The 16,429-nt window shown below is 41.3% G+C and overlaps 1 protein-coding gene across 1 annotated transcript in view; it reads left to right on the forward strand.

Annotated features, from left to right (window-relative positions):
- Window positions 1–15,263, forward strand: part of RSRC1 (arginine and serine rich coiled-coil 1) — a 350,138-nt gene extending 334,875 nt beyond the window's left edge. Inside the window, exons 9-10 of the mRNA XM_073674789.1 lie at window positions 9,097–9,243; window positions 13,530–15,263. Coding sequence (XP_073530890.1) covers window positions 9,097–9,243; window positions 13,530–13,622 — 240 coding nt within the window. The 3' untranslated portion in view covers window positions 13,623–15,263. The remainder of the gene's footprint in view (window positions 1–9,096; window positions 9,244–13,529) is intronic.
- Window positions 15,264–16,429: the final 1,166 nt, after the last annotated feature.

Consider the following 16,429-nt stretch of genomic DNA (forward strand, 5'->3'; position numbering starts at 1 on the left):
GGCGCGGTTGTATTTCTAGACTTTTAATATGCTTTACATGGTGTATATTTAAGTACCGCAGCTTAATAATGTTTGTTTATATATTTATTTCCAGCTGCTAGAAGCCGAACGTGCCGTCAGGGAAGCTTTAATGCATTTTATACGGGTTTAGAGTAGTATCTCTATAGAGAAGGCAAGGGGCTGCATGGTGGAACTGGCAGAATCCCTGCAGTGAATGTCTGTAGTATGTTTACATGTTAAATGACGCTGTCAATCTCTGACAGCGGCATTTAATTCAAGCAAACCGGATGCATGTCACAAACCCCGCCCATTGGTGCCCCTGTGACATGATCGCGGGGTGCCGATGGGTTGGCATGACAGCCGCGGGTCTGCTGAAGGAGATCATGATCAGGGCTGAAGCCCTACTATGTGTAGCACAAGCAGTCAGATGATCGCAGCTTCAAGTCTCCTAAGAAGACTATTAAAGCCAGTAAAAGGTAGAAAAAAATGTTTAAAAAATATATAAAAGTTCAAATCACCCCCTTTTGCCCCATTCAAAGTAACGCAATAATACAAAAATACACATATTTGGTATCGCTACATTCAGAAACGCCCAATCTATCAAATGAATCCAATTGGTTAACGGCATGATGAGAAAAAAATCTAATTGCCAGAATTGTGTTTCTTTTGTCACTGCAACATTGCAATAGCGGGTGAACATCGTATTTACCCCAAAATGGTACCAATAAAAATGGCAGCTCAGCGCGCAAAAAATAAGCCCTCACCCTGCTCCAGAGAAAAATGGAGACGCTACGGGTCTCGGAAAATGGCGCCATTTTTTTTTCTACACAAATTTTGGATTTGTGGATGAATAAAAAAGAACCGATACATGTTTGGTATCTGCCAACTGGTAATGATCTGGAGAATCATAGTAGCAGGTCTTGTTTAGCATTTAGTGAGCATGGTGAAAAAGAAAACTATTGTGGAATAGCACTTTTCTTTGCAATTTCACCGCACTTGGAATTTTTTTCCCATTTTCCAGTACACTAAATGCTAAAATCAATGGTGTCGTTCAAAAGTACAACTCGTCCCGCAAAAAACAAGCCCTCACACCGGCCATATTGATGGAAAAATAAAAAAGTTATGGCTCTGGGAAGAAGGGGAGCAAAAAACGAAACCGCAAAAACAGAAAATCCCAAGGTCGTGAAGGGGTTAAAGTTAACCGGTCAGCATTTTTTTACATATGGAATAGGTGATATGGCTGTTAAGCCCTTGTCCCTTCCTATAAAAATGGTATCCAATGTCATGAGAAATCTAGGGGAGGAACCATATGCAGATCAAGCTGGAAGGTTGCTGGGGGAGTATCAGTGCACTTGATACTTCTTTCAAGTTAAATGAGGCCCCCAGTGCATTTCCAGTCTGATTTGCATATAAATTTCTTATGTTCTCTGCTTAAAAAAAAAAAGTATTGTTTTTGTTGGAGCAGCCATATGGTACCACTTCTTCTATAATATCATCTTTTCCCTTTAAAACATATCTAGGAAGAGTTACAATACAGAGGAAACAAATAAATTGTCTAAGCTGTCTGAAACTCAATGACCTTTTAAAGTACCACTACAGCGGGTTTTTTCTTATTATTATTATTGCTCCCCAAATTAGGCGTTAATAATGTATGAATATTGTCTACATTAAATGACATCCCCTTGCCGTCTTCTGACTTTTCCAGTGCTGCTTTGGTCCATCTGTATCATCCAACTCATAACAGGGTCTTCTTTGTGGAATATGAGGTTCTCATTGTAAGTCTAAGAGACTCAGAATGAGGCTCTCATAGGCTTATATTAGGAAAGGAACTAATGGTCGGGTGTGTGAGCAGTCTCATGATGCAGGAGAGGATCAGAGCAGCCCTGAAAACTGCACAAGAAAGTGACCAATAAGTGCACTGCTAAAAAAAATAAAGGGAACACTTAAACAACACAATGTAACTCCAAGTCCATAACACTTCTGTGAAATCTACCTGTCCAGTTATGAAGCAACACTGATTGTGAATCAATTTCTCCTGCTGTTGTGCAAATGGAACAGACAACTGGTAGAAATGATAGGCAATTAGCAAGATACTCGCTATAAAGGAGTGGTTCTACATGTGGTGACCACAGACCATTTCTCTGTTCTCATCCTTTTTGGCTGTTGTTTTGGTCACTTTTTCATTTTGCCATTGCTTTCACCCCTAGAGGTACAGTAGCATGAGGCGGTGTCTACAGTACAACCCACAGAAGTTGCTCAGGTAGTGCAGTTCATCCAGGATGGCACATCAATGCGAGCTGTGGCAAGAAGGTTTGCTGTGTCTGTCAGCGTAGTGTCCAGAGCATGGAGATGTGGAGGGAGCCATAGGAGGGCAACAACCCAGCAGCAGGACCGTTACCTCCTCCTTTGTGCAAGGAGGAACAGGAGGAGCACTGCCAGAGCCCTGCAAAATGACCTCCAGCAGGCCATAAATGTGCATGTGTCTGCACAAACGGTTATAAACTGACTCCATGAGGGTGGTATGAGTGCCCGACGTCCACAGATGGGGGTTGTGCTCACCGCCCAACATCGTGCAGGATGCTTTGCATTTGCCACAGAACACCAGGATTGGCAAAGTCGCCACTGGCACCCTGTGCTCTTCACAGATGAAAGCAGGTTCACACTGAGCACATGTGACAGACGTGACAGAGTCTAGAGACGCCATGGAGAGCTATCTGCTGCCTGCAACATCCTTCAGCATGACCGGTTTGCAGGTGGGTCAGTAATTGTGTGGGGTGGCATTTCTTTGGAGGGCCGCACAGCCCTCCATGTGCTTGCCAGAGGTAGCCTGACTGCCATTAGGTACCGAGATGAGATCCTCAGACCCCTTGCGAGACCATATGCTGGTGCGGTTGGCCCTGGGTTCCTCCTAATGCAGGACAATGCCAGACCTCATGTGGCTGGAGTGTGTCAGCAGTTCCTGCAAGATGAAGGCATTGAAGCTATGGACTGGCCCGCCCGTTCCCCAGACCTGAATCTGATTGAGCACAACTGGGACATCATGTCTCGCTCCATCCACCAACATCACGTTGCACCACAGACTGTCCAGGAGTTGGCGGATGCTTTAGTCCAGGTCTGGGAGAAGATCCCACAGGAGACCACCTCATCAGGAGCATGCCCAGGCGTTGTAGGGAGGTCATACAGGCACGTGGAGGCCACACACAATACTGAGCCTCATTTTGACTTGTTTTAAGGACATTACATCAAAGTTGGATCAGCCTGTAGTGTGTTTTTCCACTTTAATTTTGGGGGTGACTCCAAATCCAGGCCTCCATTGGTTAATAAATTTTATTTCCATTGATGATTTTTGTGTGATTTTGTTGTCAGCACATTCAACTTTGTACAGAACAAAGTATTCAATGAGAATATTTCATTCAGATCTAGGATGTGTTATTTGAGTGTTCCCTTTATTTTTTTGAGCAGTGTATTTTAATGCATACACTGCACACCTATACTGCTTGTAATAAAAAAAAATACTGGAGTGGTACTTTAAAGGGGTTGTCCACTTGTTTTTTTTACTTAAATGCATGTACTTGGGGTTAAAATCATTTTTTGCAGTTGGATTAAATGAAAAATTTGCCACCAATTGTCGTCTTTGGACTCTGGGTCGTACTGTATATTACTGGCTGCATGAGTCATGAGTTAAGCCCCCTGCTACGATCTGATGGAGAGTTAGTGACTCATTTATCTCTCCTCTTCTGAGCTCCTCTCGCTGATTTATGACCACAGCAACGTGCACGGAAACAAAGTGACTATAAGGTTATGTTGACACATCATGGTTTTTGCTGCAGATTTTTATGCAAATTTTCAGCTGTGTTTTGCAGTACCAGCAAAGTCTATGAAAAAACAGAATTCCCTGTTCACACATTATGGGTTTTTTTTTGTTCAGTATTTTCTGCCTTGCTTGCGTTTTTTGGAAAATAGAGCATGTCACTTCTTTCAGCGTTTTTTACCCATAGGAAGTAATGGGTGGTGAAAAAACGCACCAAAAACACAGGTACCATTTTTTTCAGAGTTTTGGATGGCAAAATAGAATGGGGTTCTTTTTTTTCACAGAACTTTATGTACGTGCATAAATAGAGACAGAAGGACAGTGAAAAAAAATTCTGAAAAAAACACCAAAACTGCAAGAAAAATCTGCAGCAACCCTCCCTTGAGAGATCAGGTTTTGCTGCAGTTTTGTGGCGCAAAAAAAAAAACCATGATGTGTGACCATAGCCTAAGAGCCGAATGGGGAAAATTGTTTAGTGAAACACAATTGCAAAAATGTATTTATTTTTTTGCCTCAAATACATGAATTTAAGGAAAAAAATGTCCTTGTAGTTGAACAACGTCTATTAAAGTATCTTCTGGCAAGCTTTCATTCATTAACATCGACTTTTTCAGAACGTTTTGCTGTAAAGAATAACATGATTTTTAGATCACAATTTTTCTTCATCCAAACCTGAAGTTGCTTTATTGGATAGAGACCTAATCGACCTCACGCTTGGACCCAAACACTGGATGGAGATTCATAAAGATTGACCTCCTGCTTTATAGTTACTTATTTTATAGCTTTGTGTATGAAATAGTAAAATTACAATGTTGGAAATGGCTGTCAGTCCTCTGTAGTAACATATATACCATAATCAGAATAAAATAAAGTAACTCCGCCTGCTTGTTGACGGTTTCCATGTAGCAAGCATGTTTTTTTCTTTCGTTATACTGAGTAAAAATAAGCTGAAAATGTGTAGAAAACATCAAAAAGGCGATGTAGATGTTGCATTTTTCTGAAAGGATTGCCAATGTTAATTGTCTTTACGATGAACTCCAGGTAGATACTTCGCCATCTCTCGTGTGGGAGCAATGCGATTGTAATGATGAGAACGTCATCACTTGTCAGTTCCTAGCCTCCTATACATTACCTCCTGCGGTAAAATTCCTTCTTAATTAGTGAAATGGTAGATTGTACAGAAGAGATCCTGTGACGGTAACGACGGACGGACTCCACTTCAGTGGTATAATGAGGAGGGTAATACTAATTAGAAAGGAAACCGATATGTTAAGCATTCAAGTCTCCAAAAGGAAATGGAGGAATCTGCTGTTATAAATGAATGGCTGAAAATGAATGTACTCTGTGAACCAAGTGAAATAATGCGCTAACTGTTCACTGCCATTAGGGTCTGTATGTATCTCCGCCATAAATGGATTATAATGGAAAAGAAATAAAACACAAATCATGTTATTGGCGATTGTAAAAAGTGATTATTCTAATATGGCGGCTCCAGATGCTATGGATGAAGAAGTGGTAGCGCCTACCTAATGAGAAATGATTCATTTTGGTGGAAATGGATCCTCAGCCCACTGTCCTTCACATGAATGTATTTGGACAGCTTCATCCTCAGGACTGACGTCTGGATAGACATATAATCTATAATGGGAAGGCCCTGCTATAGATTAGTGTTCCTGTCATGACACCATTGTATCCATTTTAAGGCGTACTTCTAAACATAATTACAGCTCTTGTAAGAGAGGCGTTCACTTTTAATTAGAGACGGGATCCATAAAATTATAGTAAATGGCCTCCTTTTCATTTAATACTGAACTTGCCATTAATACATGCAGGGAAAGACATAAATGCTGGTGCACAGTCATCTCTCCTGTAACTTTGGCGTGAGATTTTTTTATTCTTTTTTTACAAGGCTACAACTGCTTATTGTCACATAAAATCTGACTAAAATCTGTGACCAAACAATGTTACTTATGTCACATTTACACCATGAAACCTGGTTTATTCATTTTTCTGGGTGACATCAATGCAGCGAGACACTTGGAGCTGGTTGCCAGCCTTTTATGTTCTTCACGTGATGAAAGGTTATGAAGGGTTCTTGTTACCTGGTCAGTCACACTTCTGGCTCCAGAAGTCATATCATTTATCCTGTCCACCCACAACTTGGATCATCTAAACCAGAGGTGCACAACCTTTTCTAATCGGAGGGTCATATTGAGCTTTTCACAGGGACCACAATAAAACTTAAAGGTGTGTTACTATCCAAGGTAAAGGGGATCTGTAAGCAAGATTTCAACCTTAGACTAATTATATGCACTTTCAAAGTCAAGTCCAACAATACTTTTCCATGGCCAGTCCACTCCTCTGTTACTGATAAATCAGTGTTTGAATTAATACAGTGGGGAAAATAAGTATCTGATACACTGCGGATTTTGCCAGTTTTTTACACCTCGAGGTCTGTAATTTTTATCGTAGGTACACTTTACCTGCGAGAGACAGAATCTTAAAATAAAAAACGAAAAATCATATTGCATGATTTTTAAATAATTCAATTGCATTTTATTGCATGAAATAAGTATTTGACCACCTACCAACCAGCAAGAATTCTGGCTCTCACAGACCTGTATTAATTGCACCTGTTTGAATGCGTTACCTGTATAAAAGACACCTGTCCGTACACTCAATCAATCACACTCCAAACCTCACCACCATGGCCAAGACCAAAGAGCTCTCTAAGGACACCAGGGACAAAATTGTAGATCTTCACAAGGCTGGGATTGGATACAAAAGGCGACAAGGCTGGGATGGGCTACAAAATAGGCAAGCAGCTTGTTGAAAAGGCAACAACTGTTGGCACAATTATTAGAAAATGGAAGAAACACAAGATGACTGTCAATCTTCCTTGGTCTGGGGCTCAATGCAAGATCTCACCTCGTGGGGTAAGGATGATTCTGAGAAAGGTCAGGAATCAGCCCAGAACTACACTGGAGGACCTGGTCATTGACCTGAAGAGAGCTGGGACCACAGTCTCAAACATTACCGTTCGAAACACATTACGCTGTCATGGATTAAAATCCTGCAGGGCACGTAAGGTCCCCCAGCTCACGCCAGCACATGTCCAGGCCCGTCTGAAGTTCGCCAGTGACCATCTGCATGATCCAGAGGAGGCATGGGAGAAGGTCATATTGTCAGATGAGACCAAAATAGAACATTTTGATATCAACTCCAATCGCCGTGTTTGGAGGAAGAAGAAGGATGAGTACAACCCCAAGAACACCGTCCCAACCGTGAAGCATGGTGGGTTAACATCATACTTTGTGGGTGCTTTTCTGCAAAATGGACAGGTCGACTGCACCATATTGAAGGGAGGATGGATGGGGTCATGTATCGCGATATTTTGGCCAACAACCTCCTTCCCTCAGTAAGCGCATTGGAGATGGGTCATGGCTGGGTCTTCCAGCATGACAATGACCCGAAGCACACAGCCAGGACAACTAAGGAATGGCTCTATAAGAAGCATTTCAAGGTCCTGGAGTGACCTAGCCAGCCTCCAGACCTGAACCCAATAGAAAATCTTTGGAGGGAGCTGAAACTCAATGTTGCCCAGCGACAGCCCCGAAACCTGAAAGATCTGGAGAAGATCTGTATGGAGGAGTGGACCAAAATCCCTGCTGCAGTGTGTGCAAACTTGGTCAAGAACTACAGGAAATGTCTGACCTCTGTAATTGCAAACAAAGGTTTCTGTATCAAATATTAAGTTCTGTTTTTCTATTGTATCAAATACTCATTTCATGCAATAAAATGCAAATTAATTATGTAAAAATCATACAATGTGATTTTATGGTTTTTATTTTTAGATTCTGTCTCTCACAGCTGAAGTGTACCTACGATAAAAATTACAGACCTCTCCATTCTTTGTAGGTGGGAAAATTTGCAAAATCGTCAGTGTATCAAATACTTATTTTCTCCACTGTATGTAGATGAGGCTGTAGATCTAAAGCCTCTGTCATTCCAGCTCTAATCCCCACCCAGCGCCACCTTCTCCTGTTTGACTGACAACCTCTATGCTTTGTGACTTCAGACAAATGAGCCGTCAGTGAAGCAGGAGGAGCCAGTGTTGTGTGGAGAGTAGAGCTGGAGGTTTCAGATCTACCATAGCCATTTGCATATCTCAGTATCTTGATTTCTCAGTAATGGAGGAACAGACTGGCCATGTAAAGGTATTACTGGATTTGTATTTTAAAATACTGCATGCACATATAAATAGTTTAGGATGTGAAATCCTGCTGACAGATTCCCTTTTAGGCTGATTCATTCACACACGTCTGCAAATGCATTTTGGCTGCAGTGAATTTTTTGTTGCAGTTTTCCGAACTCACTGTAAAAACACACTACCTTTGCCATTATAGTATCATGGTAAGACTTTCATTTTTGATACAACATTCCAAAATTGTGAAAAAAAAGTTTGTTTTGGTATGATTTTGGAAAACTGTGAAAAAAAACCTTCAATGTGCTGAAAAGTCATCTGCAACTTGTGAACATAGTCTTTGTTCTATCAAATCCATATGGCACAAATGTCTGATGGCAGTAGGCTCAACTTCCGAACTTCGATCTATCTTGAGAATAGGTGTCCTCTTTCCTTAATCGGCACTGGTGATAGCCTAGCATTTCACAACTCTCCTAAACTACAATAGAGAGAAATACACCTGCATGGCAACCGCTCTAATTCATTTACTCCTTTCTGGAGTGCCAAAAGGGGGTCAAATGACTCAATTCTCCCAAATACTGGAGAACCACATTGTTCTGTTATTACATGCCCAAGCCTACTCATGCATGGTGTGCCACTCCTCATCTCTCTTCAATGAAATTGCATGTGAGCAGCCACTTGGAGATGAGTATTCTGTCAAGATTTGTAGGCTCCACGCAGCATGGCATCATTGGCCATGTATGGCCCCCATGCCAATGGTTGAGCACCCCTTGAGTACTGGATCTTCATTTATATAAGGGTGCTTTCACATTGTGTTCTGAAACTCGTTAGGTGGCCCCATCGGGGCTTACATCCGGACCCCCCGCAAAACTGGATTCGGGCGTGTGCGCTGACGGGCCATAGACTATAATGGTGTCAACCGATTGAATGTGCGGAGGCGGACACTCTGACGTAGTGGACTGCCTCTCGGTGTCCGTCTCCAGTAGGTGTACACGCCCTAAGCTATACTGGTAGTGTTTACTGTATTTAGAAAGTAGCTTTTGCATTTCTACATGTTGTTGTAAATTTTATGGTATTTTAGTCAACAGAAACCAGCGACAGCAAACATGAATGTGCCATATTAGGTGTGGGAACTTTCGATTCTTTTGGAGATGAGAAAGAAGAAGATGTTAGTACTATGCCGACTGCCATAAAATATCTGGATGATAACTCCATTGCACACCCAAATGTAAGTTCTCTGCAGACATCATTTCAACATGATGGGACTTTACGTTTACCTTTTTTGTTTTGGAAATATTTCTTCTTATTTACAAAAGAAAATGTATATCTGAAAAATGCTAGATTAAGATCGGTACAACCAAAAATAGGAGGGGCACATCTGCTTCTGCTGCTTCTGTTGACCTTGAGTCTTTCTATCCAGACATAACACAGTTACATGAGGGTGTCAGCAACACAAGTTTAAGAGCTCATCATTCGTAAGTCTTGAGAGGAAGGTGTTAGGCTGTGTGCCCACTATGCGTTTTTTAAGCGTTTCCGCAGCGGCAATTCCGCTTCAGAAACGCTTAAAAAACGCTTGGTAGAAGGTCTGCCATGTTCCCCAATGATAATCCACATGTGCTGTGCACATGCTGCGGAAATTTCCGCTGCAGATTATCATTGCAGAAAAATCCGCAGCACTACCAATTATTTTGCGGAAGCGCTGCGTTTTCGCCGCCATTGACTTGCATTGGAACACATGGAATCCGCATCACTGCATCTGTACATGCGGATTCCATGCGTTTCAATGTGCGGATGGTACCCGGGTTTGGAGAAGAGGAGACTCTCCTCCGGACCCAGGTACCATAGAACCTGTAAAAAAAAGAATAAAATGAAAAATAAATATTATATTTACCTTCTGATGGCCCGCGGTGGACTCGAGGACCTGCGGTGATGTAATTTAGTTATGTTATGGGTCACGCGACCGCTGACGTCGGCAGGTTCTTTAGTCTACCGCGAGCTGCCGGCAAGCCAAGACCAGGACACCAGTGGCCATCAGAAGGTAAGTATAGATTTGTTTTTTTATTTTTTACCATTCTTTCGGTCACACTATATAAATCCATGCCGGCTGCATGGATTTATATAGTGTGACCAAGTTGACAAGCACTTTCCAAGTGATGCTAAAATCGCTTGGAAAGCGCTTGACAACCCGCATGCAGAAATGCATGTGAAGAACGCTTCACATCCGCATGTCCCTGGCAGGAAAAACGCATGTACAATCCGCACGTACAATCCGCATGCGTTTTTTCTGCCAGGGAGATGCAGAAACGCTCAGGAAAAATCCGGAGCATTTCTGCATCATGGGCACATAGCCTTAGGGTTGTAGCCAGGGTAGATCTTAGCTTTTCAGCTCCTGAGACAAAAATTGCAATGGGGTTCCCCCTCACCCCTCTCTCAAACAAATAAAAACTAAGAAGAAAAACACACAGAATGCAACATCCCCATAGGTTGTATGCATAATTGTATACCACCAGTGAATTAACTGTATATTTTTATATATACTGTGGGTATGTATGTAGAAGTACTGTATATTTATGTATACATTCCTCAACATTGAATTTGCAACGCTGAGAAGGATGATGTTCAAGATATAGTCCAGAGACACTGCAGGACATGGTATTATATTTAGGACACACAGGCTGCTCACAGTTGTACAAGCAACATGCAACCTGGTTTCATGCTGAAAAATGGCTCCTCAGATGCTTTGAAGAAATGACCGTGCCACTGGTTCCCCCGCCATATCAATGTAACGCTGAGCTGTTAGTGTACCTGGAAGGATGACTGAAATGTTTTGGCTACCATGCATTATGTCAAACCATGCCATAATTCTGGGAGCAGCATGACATTCCCTTGTGATGGTGATGGTCGCTTCATAGCATTGCTCATGTGCTCTGCAGACCAATCTCTAGCTATCATTTCAGCCAAACTAAAAGCGGACTTATCTCAGAAGGGGATAGACCTCCATTATATCATCCATTACAGTCTTGTTCTGCACTGCGATAGCATTTGAGAGCGGTGGCGTGAGGTCAGTGGAACGCCTGGAGCTGGAAGTCTAGCTCAATCCCAGTGTCTTGCAAACATCTTCTGATGGTTTATGTAGACACTGTTTGACGCCTTACATTTGATATGTCAGATACATTCTGCTCTGCAAATGAATTTCATCAGTCGTGAAACCCGTAGTACGGTTATTTCCCCATAGTGTCCTCGGAGCCGTTTTTCATCTCGTCACTGCCAGGCCACTTGTCGCTCATACTACTATGAGCAGTCGATATATATTATGGTACTGTGCAAAAGTTGAAGGCAGGTGTGGAAAAAATGCTAATTATGAATGTTTTCAAAAATAAAAGAAAGTGTTAATAGTTTATTTTTTATTAATTAACCATGAACAAATGAGAAATCTAAATCAAATTAATATTTAGTGTGACCACCCTTTGCCTTCATAGAAGCATCAATGCTTCTAGATACACTTTCACACAGGGAAGTTGCTCTAAACATCTTGGAGAACTAACCTCTAGTTTTAAGCCTCCTACATAGCCGTTTCTTATTTAGTTAATGACTGTTTCAACTTACATATGAAAATGATGATTATCATCACTTGTTTAGTACAATTGGGTAATTGGTTCAATTCTTCTAGGTACATCTGATATAATCCTGACTTTGTGCAGGTGTACCTAGAAGAATTTAAAAATTCTTGCTCTGCAGCTTTTTTCCACACCTGCCTAAAGCTTTTTCATAATATTTTATACACACTTGCACTGCATACATTTGGTATTCTTTGGCAGTTCAGGCAAGCTTCCTTTATCCCCTACCTCCATGTCCCACACAAAAATACTGGATTCTGTATCAAAGAGTGAGAGGAAGAAGAGTGAAGACGTTCAGACAGCAAACTCTTAGAAGGCAGCATGTTATCAAGGGCAGCAGGACAGCAGCTGCCACCTGAGGCAAGATACTTCTTCACTATATACCCAGACCCCTATAGGTAAAGTATGCAGGCATGTTTGCCTCTGCAGAAAAGGCTCGTGAAGACAAGGCTATAAATTTCTATGGCTACTGTAGACCTGCACGCCAAAAAGCTACAACAGAGCGGCTATAGGAAAGGATATTTTTAGTGAGACAGCTAGAGATGTGAGTGAGATCTATTGCTCTGTTGAGACATGAGCCCAGACATTGAGATCAATCAGCCTGCCCTCATACCTTCCATTGTGCAACCTATTTATTCATTAAGGCTGATCTGTGTTGCTGACGCTGACATTATTTCATTGCTGTAGTCACACAGCTTTTGCTTTCAGTCTTGTTAAGGCCCCTTTGGCTGCTGGTTGCATTATGCTTCAGGCTGGGGTTTTGGTGGTTACACAGAAGTCCCTTTGGGTGGTGGAGACCCCAGGACTTGCTCCCTAGTTCTTTTCCTATGAAGACTTATTTAGACTAATCGATAGTTGGAAACAATTACTAATTGTAGGCTTGGGTACACGACAGCATGATAGCTCATCAAGTGATGAATTTGAATCGTTCAGCTCATTGTCTTGTGTGAACAGATGATGTGCTGCCCACAACAATGATATTGTATGCACAAGAAGTGACAATCATTTTGTGCGCATAGAATTCGGTCGCCCTGTCTAAACAGGCTACTAAACACCGTGGTTGGCTTGTCTAAATGTGCCCTAAATCAGGAGCCTTAGAGAAAAGATCCTAAGTCTTCTTTATGTGAAATTAGAACCAATCCTATATGACTTCCTACTCTATTCCTACATATAGCAGCGTCTGATTTATTGCAATTGCAGTCGTACCATAGGCCACTTAGGTTTGTTTGCCATGCCAATAGTTGTGAGTTCTCTATTAACAGGTGCTTTGGATTTGTGCAGTGCAAAAACCATGATGCCTAGGGAATTTCAAGATTTGCTCAGTTCCTAGTTATCATTAATTTATACATCTTACAGTCTTAGTGATAAGTGAGGGTCCCAGTGATGGGTCCCACAGTGATCAGCAACTTACTGCCTATCCTGTGGATAGGTTATGAGTTGTCATTATGGGATAATCCCTGCACATTAGAAAAATTATGTCTGAACCTTCCGCTTTGAGCAGGATCAGATCATACTCTTGTGTTTGGTGGATGTCGGAGGAAAGAAGGATGGAAGATGTTTGCAGAGATCTGACTAGCAGAATATTTGAACCTTAGAAGTGATTTTTAATAGATCTGAAAAATTATTTGCAGTCTGGCTTCAACCGCGAAGGCCATAAGTTTTTAGCCGTCTGCTATACCATGATGGTTGTTTAGGCATCTAATAGGCTATTTAATGGACTGACACAGGAGCAAATTGCAGTTTCATTGGTATGGTAGGAAACCTATGAGAAGGATATACCAAGGAGTTCTTAAAGTGAAAAACATAACTTTTAAAAAAATAAAATACAAGCTGAGTGGGTTTTTTTGTGGGGATAATGTTACACATGAATTGACTTGATTTCTTTTTTTCTTGGCAGCTGTACATTGAGAAGGCAGAAGCAGAGGAGAAATGGTACAAGAGGCTGACTTCTTTACGAAATGAACGACTGATGGGCAGCCCCGTGGCATAACAGTCTTGCAAACATGATATTAGATCTAGATTGTGTGCGGTTTTATGTACGCATCATCATTCCACTCTTTTCTTTTCTTTTTTTTTCTTTTAAAATATGAAAACTGTAGGCCGATTGGTTTTAGGTGTAACACTTCATATCTTAGATGAGTTTAGAACATATTCATTTAATTAGGCTCCATATTTGATGTAATTGGCTGAGTGAAGGAGTGGCTCTCTGAGGCTTTCTTAAAGTATAGCTCCACACGTGATTACTATTGGCTCTCCAGGCAGCACATGTACAATATAGCATCTTTGTTTCTTTATGATTGTTGTTCTTTTCCTACAGTGTGATATAGTTGCTATAGAACATTTTACAGCTTATGTCTGCAGGCTGAGAGGATAAATGTATTGACATTTACTTACATGCCAGGGGTATAACACTACTAGCATTAAAGTTAATGAAAGCAGCGTCATCCACAGCGTCTCAGTATCTGTTTGCAGCTTTTACACAAAGCCCCTACCTTATCCTTACAGAAACTATACAATAAAGTGTATGCAGTAAATGCGCCTATGCTCTTTAAGCCAGTGTATTATTTAAAGAGGTCGTCTACTACTTTTTCATTGATGACCTATCCATTGGATAGGTCATCAATGTCTGATCGGCCGGGGTTTGACACCCGGCACCCCAGCCGACAAGCTATTATCAGCGGCCACTGGCTGGAAGAACTCCATTAAACAGCTGGTCGTCTTCTGGTAGTGGCTGGGGCTTGGTACTACACATCTGCCTGCTATTCAAGTCAGTAGGAGGTGGATGTGCAGTACCCTGCAGCGGCCACTATCAGAAGACGGCCAGCTCCGCAAGTTTGTACTTCCAATAACAGCTGATCGGCGGGGGTGCCGGGTGCCGGACTTCGGCCGATTAGACATTGATGAACTATCCTATGGACAGGTCATCAATGTAAAAGTAGTAGAAACCTCTTTAATGAAAACTTGTGGAAGGGCACACACATGTGCATCCAAAAAGCCCAATTATCATATAATTAAATAATAGATGAATTGGTTATTTAGTGAAAACCACAGTGCATGGCGTGCTAAGGGTGTGTTTGCAGATTTTTCTCAAATAATTTTGATGTTGCATGCAGATTTTGACAGTTTCACCATCGATTTTGCTATCTTCATTGCATTTGAAAACCTGCAGCATGCCCTCAATTCAGCAAGGTGAAAATCGAGATGTGAATGGGGTTTTAAAACTGCCGTTCATGTGCCTTTTATTTTACTAACTCAAAGGAATCACAAATCTGCTAAAATAGCAACAGAGAACTAAAGCATTAGGAACTAGAAAAAAAAAATAAAAGTTGGATTAGCTTATGAAGATGCTGGAGTTGACATTCTCTGATCATAAACCCAATGGACATTAATGGGGTTGTCCGGGACTTAACAGATAATGACATGCACATAGGATAAGTCTTCTACGGAGATCAGTGAGTGTCTGAAGTGTTCATCAATATTTACATCCTGGACAACCCCTTTAAAGGTCGAGTTTATGAGGAATATTGTTGAAACATAAAGTGTTTTGTGCCAATTTCCTTTGAGTAAAACAATAAGTTTTGTACCACTTTAACTGCATATTTTGATCCCACGGAAAAATAAAACATTTTAACATGTCACATCTTTTGCATATTTTTTCATTTTTGTCTTTTGTTTTTTTTTTTTTGTTATATTAAATCTAAAGGTTTTCTTAAAATAAACGCTGATCACAATCTTCAATTTGTTCACATTTTTTTGTGCAAATCTGAAATTACCTTTGCCAAGTTACAAGTGTGTTAGATCACTGAAGCCTGAGATGGGTCACACATTACCATGTGTCCACAAGAAGTCTTCTAGCCACTATCATGTGTGGGACTGTGCTGGAATATACTACAGAACAGATGTGATTACCCTGCATGCAGACTGGCTTCTATGGAAAATCTGTAGCTATGTGGCTCCATGGTTTTTGCGTGCTAACCCTTTATAAAATTTGGTTTACTGCAAAACTACTGTTCCAGTATGAGAAATTGGGAATTTTGATTTTTGGTTCCAGAGATTTGTCTTGATTTGCTGTAGAAGGCTACATTACACTCAGAGGACATGAGCTGTCTTTCAGTTACTAAAACGTAATGTAGAAAATATTTGACACCCGGACATTTGGATGGAAAAACAAGTGGGAGAAGCTGAAACGTGTCCCATAAAACCTGCTACAAATGAATGGAAATGCAACCCTCTGAAGACACATGAGCAGACTTATTTTAGTGCTCTGCAAGGACCGTTGTGGGAAGTGTGCTCTGTTATTTTCAATATAACAAAATTCTTATGTTACGGTTTTTGTTTTCCACTTGTTCTTGTATCTTTCCTTATGTCTGTGTGGAAGTCTTTGGCCAGATACAGCAATACTGGTCCTCACACCTAAGTTAATATGCAGCTGCACAAATACGCTGTAACCAGTGTACAAGCATATTCATACAGTATGTGTCAGAACACTGCAATTATTGAATACATGTACAGCAATATTGCTATACACATAAAGCATAAGGTTCTCCATTAAATGGAACTTGCAAAGTAGCTCAGTGGTTATCACTGTTGCTTTGCAGTGCTGAGGTTTGCATCTGCAAGGAGTTTGTATCTTCTCCCCGTGTTTGTGTGGGTTTTCTCCGGGCTCTCCGCTTTCCTCCCACACTCCAAAGACATACTGATAGGGAATCTAGATTGTGAGCCCCAATGGGAATGAGCTTTATTCCTTTCAGCTGCCTCCAGCTTTCAATTACAGACATGCCGATGCACCTTCAGTCA

The sequence above is a fragment of the Phyllobates terribilis genome, unplaced genomic scaffold (genome assembly GCF_046119375.1).
Source record: "Phyllobates terribilis strain yellow unplaced genomic scaffold, ASM4611937v1 Scaffold_3__8_contigs__length_932513732, whole genome shotgun sequence".
NCBI classification, from domain to species: domain Eukaryota; kingdom Metazoa; phylum Chordata; class Amphibia; order Anura; family Dendrobatidae; genus Phyllobates; species Phyllobates terribilis.